Source organism: Rhinopithecus roxellana, chromosome 3 (genome assembly GCF_007565055.1).
Source record: "Rhinopithecus roxellana isolate Shanxi Qingling chromosome 3, ASM756505v1, whole genome shotgun sequence".
Taxonomy (NCBI): Eukaryota; Metazoa; Chordata; class Mammalia; order Primates; family Cercopithecidae; genus Rhinopithecus; species Rhinopithecus roxellana.
The window spans coordinates 84,464,600-84,478,600 of record NC_044551.1 but is presented as its reverse complement, the minus strand read 5'-3'; the positions used below and the strand labels follow the sequence as shown (position 1 = coordinate 84,478,600).

Here is a 14,001-nt window from a genome sequence, read left to right as displayed (position 1 = left end):
GAGAGAGATCTGATGCGTACAAAGACGTGGCATGAAACCCTGCAGGTTTATTGTCTCTATAAAAAGATCGTTAAGGTCGAGCGTGCTAACGTGTGCGGCACTAACTGTACTCACTACGCCCTGGTCACTTTATAGCAGAAGTCCGAGGCAAGAAAAGAAGTTTTACAAACCATACTGGTCAATTGTTCTATCTTCTTACTCCTGGAAAACGCTAAAGGTCCACTTTGAAACCATTTGGACGCACTTGCTTCTTGTAAAAGGTTAGGGAGTCCCGGCAGAAAGCGCGCCCCTCCTCTCCCAGTAGCCGCGAGCAAAGTGCTTCCTGCCACTCCTGCGGACCTCGGAGTCCAAATGGGACCCCTTTCACACGGCCGCGGAGCCGCCTCCGAAGACGGCGGTGTCTGAGGCGCGGAGGGCAAGGCTGGAGGCTGAGTGGGGTCCACCTTCGAGTGGCCCAGACTCTTCCGATTCGTGGGGGGCCCCACCAGGTTCAGGCTCCAGCCCTGGGTAGTGAATGCAAAACAGGGAGCGGAAGGACGGAGGGCACGTCATGGGAGTGGGACTACAGGACTGCGGGTCAGGGGGCGCAGGAACTACAAGGAAAAGACAAGCACCAAGGGACAGGAAGGGTGTAGGCGGCAGTGCCAGAGTATCCCCGCCCGTCGGGTCCGGCCGCCGGGTCCCCGCCCGTCGCTTCCGGCGTCTCCCGGCCCAGTTCTCCCGCGCCGACTCTGCCACATCCTCCGGTGACGTCAGCCGGGGCCGCCATATTGGAAAGGCGCCGCCGCCGCCTCCGTTTCGGAGCTCGGGCTGTCTCGGGGGCCGAGGCCGCAGGCAGGAAGGCGCCCCTCTCCTGCTCCGCCGACGCCCGGCCAGCCCGCTTCGCCCTGACCTGTCTCCTCATGACTGCCCCTGGCCCTGCTGCCTACGGACGTCGCCCCGGCGTCCGGATTTAACACGGAAACCCGGGTCGGAGGCCGCGCGGGGAGGAGGAGGGCGAGCAGGTCGGTCCCGCGTCCCTCTCGGCCCGGCTCGGCGCCTCGGCGGGAGCCATGACCTCGCTGACCCAGCGCAGCTCGGGCCTGGTGCAGCGGCGCACCGAGGCCTCCCGCAACGCCGCCGACAAGGAGCGGGCGGCAGGCGGCGGCGCCGGCAGCAGCGAGGACGACGCGCAGAGCCGCCGCGACGAGCAGGACGACGACGACAAGGGCGACTCCAAGGAAACGCGGCTGACCCTGATGGAGGAGGTGCTCCTGCTGGGCCTCAAGGACCGCGAGGTGCGGACGCGGCGGGTAGGGCGGGGGGAGGCGGCGCGGGGCCCGGGCGCCAGGTGAGCTCCAGGTAGGTGCCAGGTGAGCGCCCGAGGCTTCCGGCCCGCGCACCTGCCCTCACTCCGGAGCCCGCGCCGGGTGGCGCCCAGCTGACCCCGAGCAGTGTCGGAGTTTGTTGACCCCCTGCGCGGACGGTGCTTTCCGGATCCTCCCAGTAGAGATGGCTTGGATTTCTCCTTACCCCTTTCACAGTCGCTCCTTTCATTTCGACACCCTGGCAGTTTGTATTTCTTCGTCGCCTTTTCCGCGTTTTTAACCCGTGTAGACCCCAGGGTGCAAATCCAACCCGGAGACTGCCCGGGAAACAAACAGCTGGAGCCACCAGCGCAACGAACTCTTGGGTTTTTGCAGGTTTTAGGACCTGGGAGGGGTGCCCGGATCTGCTTGCTGGGGATTTTCTTCTTCAGTTAAAGCTTACTGTTGGGAATTAGGAAAAACGTAGGCGAAGTGGTAATAGAGGGAAAAGCTCTTTTACTGAGTAAAGTTAAGTCAAAATTCTCATGAAACCTCCTGGCAAATGACTTTCCAGGTGAATTTGACTTGGGTAAGAGATTATTTTTAGTATAGCTTTTATATTTTATCAGTTGATTAATCTCAAAGTCTTGCCGTCTTAAGAAAGGATTTTTTTCATCGAATGCTTGAAATGTAGGTTTGTGAGTTGATGAAAGGCCTCAGATTTTCAGGTGGGTTGAAGTTGCAATAGATATTTCTTTGTATTCTGACTTTGAAAGCGTTTATTTTCACTTCAGTGTCCAAAATTTTCATACACAGAAAAGTTGAAGAAGTGATAGATACGTATGCGTATATACTCTTTCCTAGATTCTATAACGTTCTGCTGTATTTATTATATTTGCCTACAAAAATGATTATTTATTTGGAGACGGAGTTTCGCTTTTATTGCCCAAGCTCCTGGAGTGCAATGCCGCGGTCCGAAACCTCCGCCTCCCCGGTTCAAGCGATTCTCCTGCCTCAGCCTCCTGAGTAACTGGGATTACAGGCATGCGCCACCATGCCAGGCTAATTTTGTATTTTTGTTTTGTTTTGTTTTTGAGACGGAGTCTCACTCTGTCGCCCAGGCTGGAGTGCAGTGGTGCAGTCTCCACTCACTGCAACCTCTGTCTCCCGGATTCAAGCGATTCTCCTGCCTCAGCCTCCCAGCTGGGACTACAGGCGTGCGACGCCACGCCCGGCTAATTTTCATACCTTTGGTAGAGATGGGGTTTCACCATGTTGGCCAGGATGGTCTTGATCTCTTGACCTAGTCATCCACCCGCCTCGGCCTCCCGAAGTGCTGGGATTACAGGCTTGGGCCTCCACGCTCAGGCCTGATTTTAAGAAAGTTTTCCAAGTTTAGGAAGGTGGGCAAAAAAAAAAAAAAAAAGTCTTACAAAACAACGTAATCTTTCTTGGTCACTGAAACTTATTAGATATAGGCAAGTTTTATATGGACTGTTTATGGACCCTTGTTATTTAGAAATCTAATGAACTAAAGGTTAGCTTGATAGATATGTGTAGGGCATCTGTCGTATCTTGGTTTCCCATTTCTCAGGTTTTAATAACAGTAACCTTGAAAAAAGTTGATGTTCCTCTGGTTGTGAAAGGGTTGCTGTACCTGTTTATTGAGTTGTGATGATAAAGCAGGCTGTATGTGCAATTCCTTGTTCTTTGGATGAAAAAGTGAACTAGGTGTATAGTGTCCTGCTAGTGTACTTTTTAGAAAATGAATTCAACTTTAGGTTTCAAAATTTGGAATCTTGATTATAAACATTTGTCTTTTTTTTTTCTTTCTTTTTTTAGACGGAATCTTGCTCTGTGGCCCAGATTGGAGTGCAGTGGCGCCATCTGGGCTCACTGCAACCTCCTCCTCCCGGGTTCAAGCGGTTCTCCTGCGCTCAGCCTCCCGAGTAGCTGGGATTACAGGCATGCACCACCATGCCCTGCTAATGTTTGTATTTTTAGTAGAGACGGGGTTTCACCATGTTTGTCAGGCTGCTGTTGAACTTCTGACCTCAAGTGATCCACTCGCCTCGGCCTCCCAAAGTGCTGAGATTACAGGTGTGAGCCACCACGCCCGGCCATAAAGATTTTTCTTTTTGGACAAAAATAACATAGACATTTTAGAAAATCCAAAAAAAAGCAAAATTAAAACATATTCCTGAGTGAACACTTTGGTTTATAGTTTTTGAGACTTTTCTGTGTAGATAAAATACGGTGGAAAACAAAAACCTAAAAAAAAAAAAACTAAAAAATAAGCTTTTGGTGTTCTGAGTCACACTGAGAAATTATAGTGAGGAAGTACCTATTTTTTCAAGTACATGTTTCTCTAAATCAAGCTTGTCCAATCCGCGGGCCAAATGTGGCCCAGGATGGCTTTAAATATGGCCCAACATAAATCGGTAAACTTTCTTAAAACATGAGATTTTTTTGCAATTTTTTTTTTTTTTTAAAGCTCATCAGCTATTGCTAGTGTTAGTGTATTTTATGTGTGGCCCAGGGAAGCCAAAAGTTTGGACACCCTTGCTCTAAATGTTTAAGGTAAAGCATATTAACATGCTGTTTTTCGGTGATTGGTTCTGAAGAAGATAATCTAAATAATTTTTTGAAGTTTAGCCGTACTCACATAATTTAAACAATTTAAAGTTCTTTGGCAGGTAATTGAAACCATGTGTTACGTTTATTTTGGTCAAGAGTCACTCATTATACTTTGCTAGTCATGGCTAAGGTACAGACGCTTGCTAACTAATTGTGAGCATTTTTTCCTGATTTCAACAACTACATAGGGAAATTTTTTCTCTTTTTTTGTAGGCAAGTCCAGAGAGTTGAGGGGTGGGGTTGAGACAACTGGATTTTGTACTGCTTTAGGTTTTGGTTTTAGGGATTAGCCTATGTATTTTTTCCTTTCATCATATCTTAAAATTTTTTTTTTTTTTAAGAGATGGAGGTCTCGAGATGTCGCCCAGGCTGCACTCAAACTCCTAGGCTCAAGCGATCCGCCCTGAGTAGCTGGGACTACAAGGTGCATGTCATCAAGCCAACTCATCATGTATTTACACTCTAATAACCAGCCCTGTCACTTTATTTATTCATATGTTTTTCCCTTAGGAGGCTCCCCACCATGTCTTTAATAGTACTCTTTTTAGGGAGCAGGAATTGCTCTCTTACCCTGAGCCTAGGCGTTTATGCTAACTCATTGCCTTAACTGATTTTTACTTAGCATTCATCTTTTTAATGTCTGGATTCTCTTAAGACCTTTAAAAGCTAAACTTTACATTTAAGCAAGTCATTAATGTTGGAAATATTTTATATATGTGAGCTAATAACTTTATCTGAATATACTTGTTAAACCAGTACCTAGAGCAAGAAACAGAAGCCCTAGCCCTCTACTTGAATTTCTTTCCAGTCACTACCCATTCCTCAGGTGTAACCACTGGCTTAATATTAGAATTCGGCATAGATTAATTTTGCCTAGTTTTTTGTACTTTGTGTCTGATTTTTGTTCAAAGTGAGATTCATCCGTATCGTGTGAGGTTGTCCTTTGTTCTTATTGTCTTACCAATTTATTTTTTAACATATTTATAATCTATAATATTTAAAAAATTACTTTGACATATTCTGAGTCAAGTCTCCCTCTCCTTTTTTTTTTTTTTTTTTTTGAGACGGAGTCTTGCTCTGTCGCCCGGGCTGGAGTGCAGTGGCCAGATCTCAGCTCACTGCAAGCTCCGCCTCCTGGGTTTACGCCATTCTCCTGCCTCAGCCTCCCGAGTAGCAGGGACTACAGGCGCCCGCCACCTCGCCCGGCTAGTTTTTTTGTATTTTTAGTAGAGACGGGGTTTCACCGTGTTAGCCAGGATGGTGTGGATCTCCTGACCTTGTGATCCGCCCGTCTCGGCCTCCCAAAGTGCTGGGATTACAGGCTTGAGCCACCGGGCCCGGCCTCCCTCTCCTTTTTACTGAACAGAAGGTTCAATTTTCGAATAAGCAGGTGGTCTGGCTTCAGATTACCTATTAGGGGTGAGTCTAGAGTCATTGTGATTTATTTATTTTTTTTCTTTAAGTACACATTTCAGATTTTTTTTTTAACCAATGATACTTCTTTTTTGCTTTTATAAAACAAGGATGCCTAGGCCCCTCAGAGGATTCTCATGCTCACTTGGGCAGAGACTCAGTGCATAGGTATTTAGCTCTTTAAAGGCCACAGTAAGGATGACAGATAGTTTACACCTAAATTCAACTGCCAAGTAATTAGCAGTATTTCTCTAATTGCCCCAGTGTTTGAGGGGAAGGGGCAGCAAAAAGTGCCAGGTATTTTCCTTTCCCTGTGTGTGTTTATCCCATAGATGCTTTCCATAGAATATTTTCAGGATGCTTTGTTGAGAATTACCACAAATAACTGGTGTCATATACGTTTGAATGTCTTCATTGGTGGCAACTCTTAGTCTTTTAAGGTTAGATTTAATTATTTTTAGTGGCCAAGTATAATTTGGAGTATGCCTGTGAATAGCAGAAGCAGAGAGAGGCTCTATAGTCCTGTCCATGGTGTATTCTTTGGCTTTTACATATAATTTAAGCTTTCTGAGCTTCAGTATTTTCATGTATAATGGAAAAATAGACACCCCACATGGTGGTTCTGATTGTACTGCTGTGGACATTTATTAACTCCTCCCCAGGTCTTCGCCCTGTTTTGTATTACTTTAGGGTTTCCCCATAGTGTGTTGCTTTTTTTTTGAGACAAGGTCTTGCTCTGTTACCCAGGCTGGAGTGCAGTGGTGCCATCTCAGCTCACTGCAACCTCAACCTCCTGGGATAAAGTGCCTGCCTCAGCCTCCTGAGGAGCTAGGACCACAGGCACACAGCACCATGCCCAGCTAATTAAAAAAAAATCGTTTTTTATAAACACAGGGATTTTGCCACGTGGCTCAGGCTGGTCTTGAACTCCTGGGCTCAAGTGATCCTCCCCCTTCAGTCTCCCAAAGTGCTGGTATTAAAAGCATGAGCCACCGAGCCTGTTTTTTAAGATGGATCGTGCTCTGCCCCTAGGCTGGAGTACGATGGCGAAATCATAGCTCACAGCTCACTGCAGCCTCGAACTCCTGGCATCAAGTGATCCTCCCGCGTCAGCCTCCCAAAGTGTTAGGATTACTGCGACCGGCTCTAGGATGTGCTCTTGAAGCATGTTATTTATCCCTGCTGTTTTGTCACGCGGCCAGACTTGTCCAATCAAATGTTTTCTTTCAGGGCTTTGGCTTTTGAGAGAATAACGAGCTGTAGGGTTTTTTAGAGACCTTTCCAGAGTCATGTCAGCATGTGGATCAGACTGTTCTTTGGCATGATTCTTTGAGCTGCTTTCTCTGGTTTATTGGCACTGTTTTTTTCCAGCCTGATTTTCCAGTCATCTTTCAATGTTGTGAGTTTCAACAGCCTTCCGGTAAAGTTGCTTTTTAAAGAGAGCCAGAGTCAGTTAATAATGTTTCTAATGCTTGTAGACAAGAACTTTAATACAGTAACTTCTGTATCTTGAAAAATAAGTAGATACTTGAGGTAAATAATATATAATGGGGTAAAATACTTAAGATGAGCCAAAATGATGGAACTGACTTTTGTGTGACTTTTACACAGGCTCCAAAGATGTGTTCCATTTTTGGAATAAGGTTCCCAAGGTCACTACTTTGAAGTCTAATAGTGATGAAGATGTATAACTTAAGAAAAATTGTTTTCCTTTCTATATGTGTGGTGCTGCCCACTATCTCTACATATCAAATCTGTAAATCAGAAATTCATTCAACAAGTATTCAGAATTTCCAGATGTGCTGAGTTTTAGTAATTTAAAGGCTTCTGAGTTTTTTTTTTTTTTTTTGAGGCGGAGTCTCGCTCTGTTGCCCGGACTGGAGTGCAGTGGCCAGATCTCAGCTCACTGCAAGCTCCGCCTCCCGGGTTTACGCCATTCTCCTGCCTCAGCCTCCCGAGTAGCTGGGACTACAGGTGCCCGCCACCTCGCCCAGCTAGTTTTTGTATTTTTAGTAGAGACGGGGTTTCACCGTGTTAGCCAGGATGGTCTCGATCTCCTGAGCTCGTGATTCGCCCGTCTCGGCCTCCCAAAGTGCTGGGATTACAGGCTTGAGCCACCGCGCCCGGCCGGCTTCTGAGTTTTTAGTGAATTTTTGTTGTTTCTAATACAAATGATATTTCCTTCATATTTTTTAAAGGTTTGAAGTTTTATCTATTTTTTTCAGGCATTTAAACACAAGTATGAGATATACAGGATCTCAGAAATTACTTTTGAAGTTCATTAAACCATTTGATTGTACTTTTTTTCTTTTGAGACAGGGCCTAGCTTTGTTGTCCAGGCTGGAGTGTGGTGGTGTGATCATGGCTCATTGCAGCCTCGACCTCCTGATCTCAAGCAATCTTCCCTCCTCAGTCTCCTTAATAACTGGGACTGTAGGCGCATAGTATCATGCCCAGCTAATTACAATTTTTTTTTTTTTTTTGTAGAGACGTGGTCTCACTATGTCGCCCAGTCTCAAACTCCTGGCCTCAAGCAATCTTCCTGCCTTGGCCTCCCAAAGTGCTGGGATTATAGGTGTGAGCCACCACGCCTGGGCTGCTTATACCTTTTCAACAAGATTTTATACTGTTGAAATTACTTTTTATGCTTTGGGATTCTTTTACAATATGATCAAAATATTCACTAACTCATAAGTTATACTAATATATGATATTTATTAATGTTGGACTCCCTGAGAGTTCTTCTATGGAGCATTTGAATTTACCTTTTAGAATGGTATTTTGAAGGCTAGGGGCAGTGGCTCTTGCCTGTAATCCCAGTACTTTGGGAAGCCGAGCTTGATGGATCACCTGAGGTCAGGAGTTCGAGATAAACCTGGCCAACATGGTGAACCCCTAATCTCTACTAAAAATATAAAAATTAGCCAGTCATGGTGGCGAGCACCTGTAATCCCAGCTACTCGGGAGGCTGAGGCAGGAGAATCACTTGAACCTGAGAGGCAGAGGTTGCAGTGAGCCAAGGTTGCGCCACTGCACTCCAGCCTGGGTGACGAGAGTGAAACTCCGTCTCAAAAGACAAAACAAAACAAAAAAATTGTATTTTGAAGTTATTTTGATAGATTTTGAAATATTTGGGGGATTTTTCTGATATTTAAATAAATATACTTTTATAATATCATCTTATATGTAAATCTTAAAGTCCCTGGAGGCATCAGGCATTATTCTTGCTCTGTTATGTATGTCATGTTAAACTTGGCTGTACACTTTCTTATGTCTTTGCAAACTTCCCCCCCTTTCTAACAGCATAACTTTTCTACTGCCATTAATCAGATTAAATAGTATCAAAATATGCTGTAGTTTTTGTTTAGAGGATTTATCTTCATGTTGTGAGTCTCCCTTTGAAGCAGCACAAAAAGACAGTGCTTGTCCTCCTCCTGCTTTTTTTATTTTTAGATGGAGTTTTGCTCTTGTCGCCCAGGCTGAAGTGCAGTGGCGCCATCTTGGCCCACTCCAACACCGCCTCCCTGGTTCAATTGATTCTTCTGCCTCAGCCTCCCAAGTAACTGGCATTACAGGCGCCTGCCACCACGCCCAGCTAATTTTTATATTTTTAGTAGAGATGGGGTTTCACCATGTTGGCCAGGCTGGTCTCGAACTTTTGACCTCAAGTGATCTGCCTGCCTTACCTTCCCAAAGGGCTGGGTGTGAGCCGCTGTGCCGAGCCGTGCTGCTGCTTTTTAATAAGTGTCCTGACAAGTGCCAAAAGTGGAAACCTGGCTTCATTTTGAAATTGATGTTTTTGACTTTAGGTTTCTCTTATCAAAGCTGGGAAGACTGCAACCTGTTTCAATAGCATTGTGCAGTATTACAATGTAATCTAGTACATTTTGAGGTTTTTGACTTAGGTATTACAAATATATTTAGAACGTAGGCTATTTCTCTTCCTGTTTGGTAAACCACTCATCTGCAAAAACACAACTAATATTAAAGTACAGTGTAATTGCCAAAAAGGATATTTCTGGTAACTTTTCAGAATAACATTTTAAAGAACAACAAAAAAATTAACTTATTTTTAAACTTAATGCATTGTATTTGGTTTACATATTCCTTTAATGGAGAAGTTCTTAAATTGGAGTCAACAGAGCTGAGAAACTCTGTGAATACTCTGCAGTTGTGTGTTTTCTTGGGGAAAGAGGACAGAGCTTTTATTAGATACTCAAAAGCATTTAGTGAATCAGGAAGGTTAAAAATTACCGAACAGGAACTGTCTGTTTTAGCTTAAGGTTTTCATCTTTTTTTTTTCCTTCCTGAAAATTAACTACAGAAAATTCCAGATTTCCAGGGTTGTAGCGAGTTGAATTTTAAGTTATTTGAGATATGAAGTCCACATTTCTGTGGCCTCTCTAGAGGTTCTCATCTTGCTAAATGACATTTAGAAGCAGTTAGCTTCTAATCTAGGATTACAACACATCTAGGATTCTAACAGTTTCCATCCATTCATCAAATGTTTACTGAGCACATGCTCCATGAGAGGCCCTTTACTAAGTACAGATTCACTGAAGGACGTGTCTGTCTTCAAGTTCATTCATTTTAGTTTTGTGTGTCAAAGCTCATATAAATTTAGTTCTGTGTATCAAAACTAAATTATGTTGCTGTTCTAGAATTTTTTTTTTTTCTCTTCTGAGACAGAGTCTCGCTCTGTTACCCAGGCTGGAGTGTAGTGGTGCGATCTATGCTCACTGCAACCTCCACCTCCTGGGTTCAAGCGATTCTTATGCCTCAACCTTCTGAGTAGCTGGGATTACAGGCATTTGCCACCACACATGGGTACTTTTTGTATTTTTAGTAGAGACAGGGCTTCGCCATGTTGGCCAGGCTGGTCTCAAACTCGTGACCTCATTGATCCACCCACATCGGCCTCCCAAAGTGCTGGGATTACAGGCATGAGCCACTCCGCCTGACCTGTTCTATAATGTTTTGATGTCATATATTTCAGCCTGGCATTTGGTAGTCAGTCAGTACAATGACATTACTCACATTAAGAATACATAGGGCCGGGTGCAGTGGCTCAAGCCTGTAATCCCAGCACTTTGAGAGGCCGAGACAGGCGGATCACAAGGTCAGGAGATCGAGACCATCCTGGCTAACACGGTGAAACCCCGTCTCTACTAAAAAATACAAAAAACTAGCCAGGCGAGGTGGTGGGCGTCTGTAGTCCCAGCTACTCGGGAGGCTGAGGCAGGAGAATGGCGTGAACCCAGGAGGCGGAGCTTGCAGTGAGTTGAGATCCGGCCCACTGCACTCCAGTCTGGGTGACAGAGCTCAAAAAAAAAAAAAAAAAAGAATACATAATTTACCTAACCCTGGTGGGTGTGGTGGCTCACGTCTGTAATCCAAGCACTTTGGGAGGCTGAGATGAGGGGATTACCTGAGGCAAGGAGTTCACGACCAACCTGGCCAACATGGTGAAACCCCATCTCTACTAAAAATACCAAAATTAGTCAGGTAGGTGTGTATGCACCTGAAATCCCAGCTACTTAGGAGGCTGAGGCAGGAGAATCGCATGAACCCAGGAGGTGGAGGTTGCAGTAAGCCATGATCGCGCCACTGCACTCCAGCCTGGGCAGCAGAGCAAGACTGACTCAAAAAAAAAGAAAAAGTACATAATTTACTTTATTAAGTAAGTTAATATTATTGGTTAAAGTAAATTTACTTATTAAATAAACTTACTTAATATGTTTCCTTTATTATTAAGTAGATTACTATTAAGTAAATTATGTATTCCCAGTGTGGTAATGTCATTGCCAAGGGAGTGAAAACTGGTTCTGGGTGTGGTAGTGAAAGAATCTTACTCTTGGCCGGGCGCGGTGGCTCACGCCTGTAATCCCAGCACTTTGGGAGGCCAAAGCAGGCGGATCACGAGGTCAGGAGATCGAGACCATCCTGGCTAACATGGTGAAATCCCATCTCTACTGAAAAAAATACAAAGAAATTAGCCCGGCGTGGTAGCGGGCTCCTGTAGTCCCAGCTACTCGGGAGGCTGAGGCAGGAGAATGACGTGAACCCGGGAGGTGGAGCTTGCAGTGAGCCGAGATTGCGCCACTGCACTCCAGCCTAGGTGACAGAGCGAGACTCCTTCTCAAAAAAAAAAAAAAAATTTTTTTTTTACTTCTTTTGTGTATAAAAAGGTACGCTTAACAGTGTACAAACAAATATATAGTATATTCCATCATATTAAAATTTCATGGGGGAGAAGGTAATGAGGAAAAAATCTGAAAATACTTCTTAAGGGAACTGATGAAATAAAGGGTGAGAAACATTGAAATAAGTCAGTTTTGAAAATTCTAAGCTTGTGCTTAGTTGAGGTTTAGAAATCTTTTTCTCTGATAGGAATATTTATTGCAATAGAATTTGGCTTATAGTTCAGTAGGAAGAGGAACAATTTTAGCATACTGAACTGCATGTAGGAACTTATGAGTTAAAATTTTAAGGTAAAAGTTATTTTTATTGATAATACATAGGCAAACTTTGTATTCTTCCACCACTACCTTCTGGGACAGATTAGAAATTAAGAAAATGTATCTAAAAGTTGCTAATGGTTATTTTTACTTTGGTTTCATTTTCTAGTTCCAGTTTCTTAAATGGAAATGCTAAACAGTTTATACCATATTAACAAAATAACCTCAGAAATAACATTTAAGAACTTAAATTTCAGTTCAGTCACTGAATGGAGTTTATCACTTAATTTTTGTCTATACCATGTTAGCTAAAATGAAATCAGAGGTTATTTAGTATTTTTATGTTCCGTTTAATCCAAGTATTGAACACCTTCTTTGTGCCATTCCCTTTGCTAGATGCAGGGGTTACAAAGAAAAAAAAATTTTTTTTTTTTTGAGACCAAGTCTTGCTCTGTCGCCCAGAATGGAGTGCAGTGGCATAATCTTGGCTCATGCAACCTCCTCCTTCTGGGTTCAAGCAATCCTTGTGTCTCAGCCTCCTAAGTAGCTGGGATTACAGGCACATGCCACCATGCCCAGCTAATTTTTGTATTTTTAGTAAAGACGGGGTTTCACCATGTTAGCCAAGCTGGTCTTGAACTCCTGGCCTCAAGTGATTTGCCCGCGTTGGCCTCCCAAAGTGCTGGGATCACAGGTGTAAGCCACTGTGCCCTGGGCCACAAAGAAAAATTTTTTGCTTTTAAGGAGCATTCATTCTGCATAGAAGACAGATTTGCAAATGATTTCAATAAAATGAATTACTAACTTTATTTATCCTGTCCGCCTCTCCTGAATTACTAACTTTAGTGGGTGTATGTGTTAGGTGCAGTAAGGATGTACATAGGGAGGATGCTTTGGATCAGGACCTGCAAGACTGCTATGTTCTTGACTCCTAGCCTTGCCCTTGACTAGTTGAAAGAATTATAATAAATATTTCGAATTTTAGAACCTTAGTTTTCCCCTGGGCAAAATGGGCCTACTTTTGTGTTCTGTTCGAAAGCCTCTAAGTTGTAGGGATCCAATGTGTTGGTGTATGTGAGTGCTTTGAAAACAGCATGTTGCTGGACAAATGCAAACTGTTGATTACCTAGCTTAGAGAAGTAAATTCAGGTTTATAGTGGTCTTGACAAGTGTTTAATATTTCCATTATTTTTACTATTTCTTGATTCTCTTGCACTTTATATGTGGGTTTACTGAATGTTTTACTCAAATTCAGATGCTCATTTATGCCTTTATTTTTAAAAAAATTTTAGCTTTTATGGGAACATAGTAGGTGTATTTATCTCTACCTTTGTTCTGAACCTCTGGTCAGTTATCTTTTTGTAATTCCTCCCGAACTGGTTTGGGAAATCTGGAAACCTGAAGTATCACTTGAATTCTGATTTTTAGGTCAAGCCCAGAGTCTTCCTTATAGAATCCTTGGGATTGATTCCATGATTCCTCTTTTCCAGATACTGCTTAGCCTCCAGAGATACCAGTAGCCTCCAAGCCTCCAAAATGACCAGTGACAATTAAGTAAAATAGCACATGTAAAGTGCCTGATAGTTGGTCCACAATAAGTATTAAGTTTCATTAGGCCTTGACGCTCCAAATCAGAAAACTCAAAAGGCCTTGACCTCTTCCAGCCCTTGTGATCACCAGTTCTCTCCACCTTTCCATATTCTTACCTTTGTTTGTTTGTTTGTTTGTTTGTTTGTTTTTTCTGAGACAAGGTCTGCTCTGTCGCTCAGGCTGGAGTCCAGTGGTGTGATCTCTGCTCACTGCAGCCTCAAACTTGTGGAGCTCAGGTGATCCTCCCACCTCAGCCTTCCAAGTAGCAGGAACTACAGGCATGCGCCACCACACATGGCTAATTTTTGTATTTTTTGTAGAGATGGGGTTTTGCTGTGTTGCCCAAGTTGGTCTCAACCTCCTGGGCTCAAGTGATCCTCTTGCCTTGGCCTCCCAAAGTGCTGGGATTGCAGATGTGAGCCACCGCGCCCAGCCTCACCTTTTGTCTTTTTGATGGCACCCTATTTTTAGCTGGAAGTGCCAGGATCTTCACTGAAGGTGGTAGGACTGGGTCTCTTGGAGAAGGCAGTAGCTCCTAACCCTTTCCTTTTTTATTTAATTGAAGTTTTTTTCCTCTTGTCTGCCTTTTAATTTGATCATTTTTCATTTCCGTAGGG

General features: G+C 43.8%; 1 protein-coding gene across 2 annotated transcripts in view; it reads left to right on the top strand.

Moving 5' to 3' along the window:
* Window positions 1-736: 736 nt before the first annotated feature.
* GOLPH3 (golgi phosphoprotein 3) overlaps window positions 737-14,001 on the top strand; it is a 59,857-nt gene continuing 46,592 nt past the window's right edge. Inside the window, exon 1 of one of the 2 annotated variants that reach the window (XM_010378015.2) lies at window positions 737-1,277. In XM_010378015.2, coding sequence (XP_010376317.1) covers window positions 1,053-1,277 — 225 coding nt within the window. In that variant the 5' untranslated portion in view covers window positions 737-1,052. The remainder of the gene's footprint in view (window positions 1,278-14,001) is intronic. The other variant, XM_030927224.1, reaches the window with a different exon arrangement.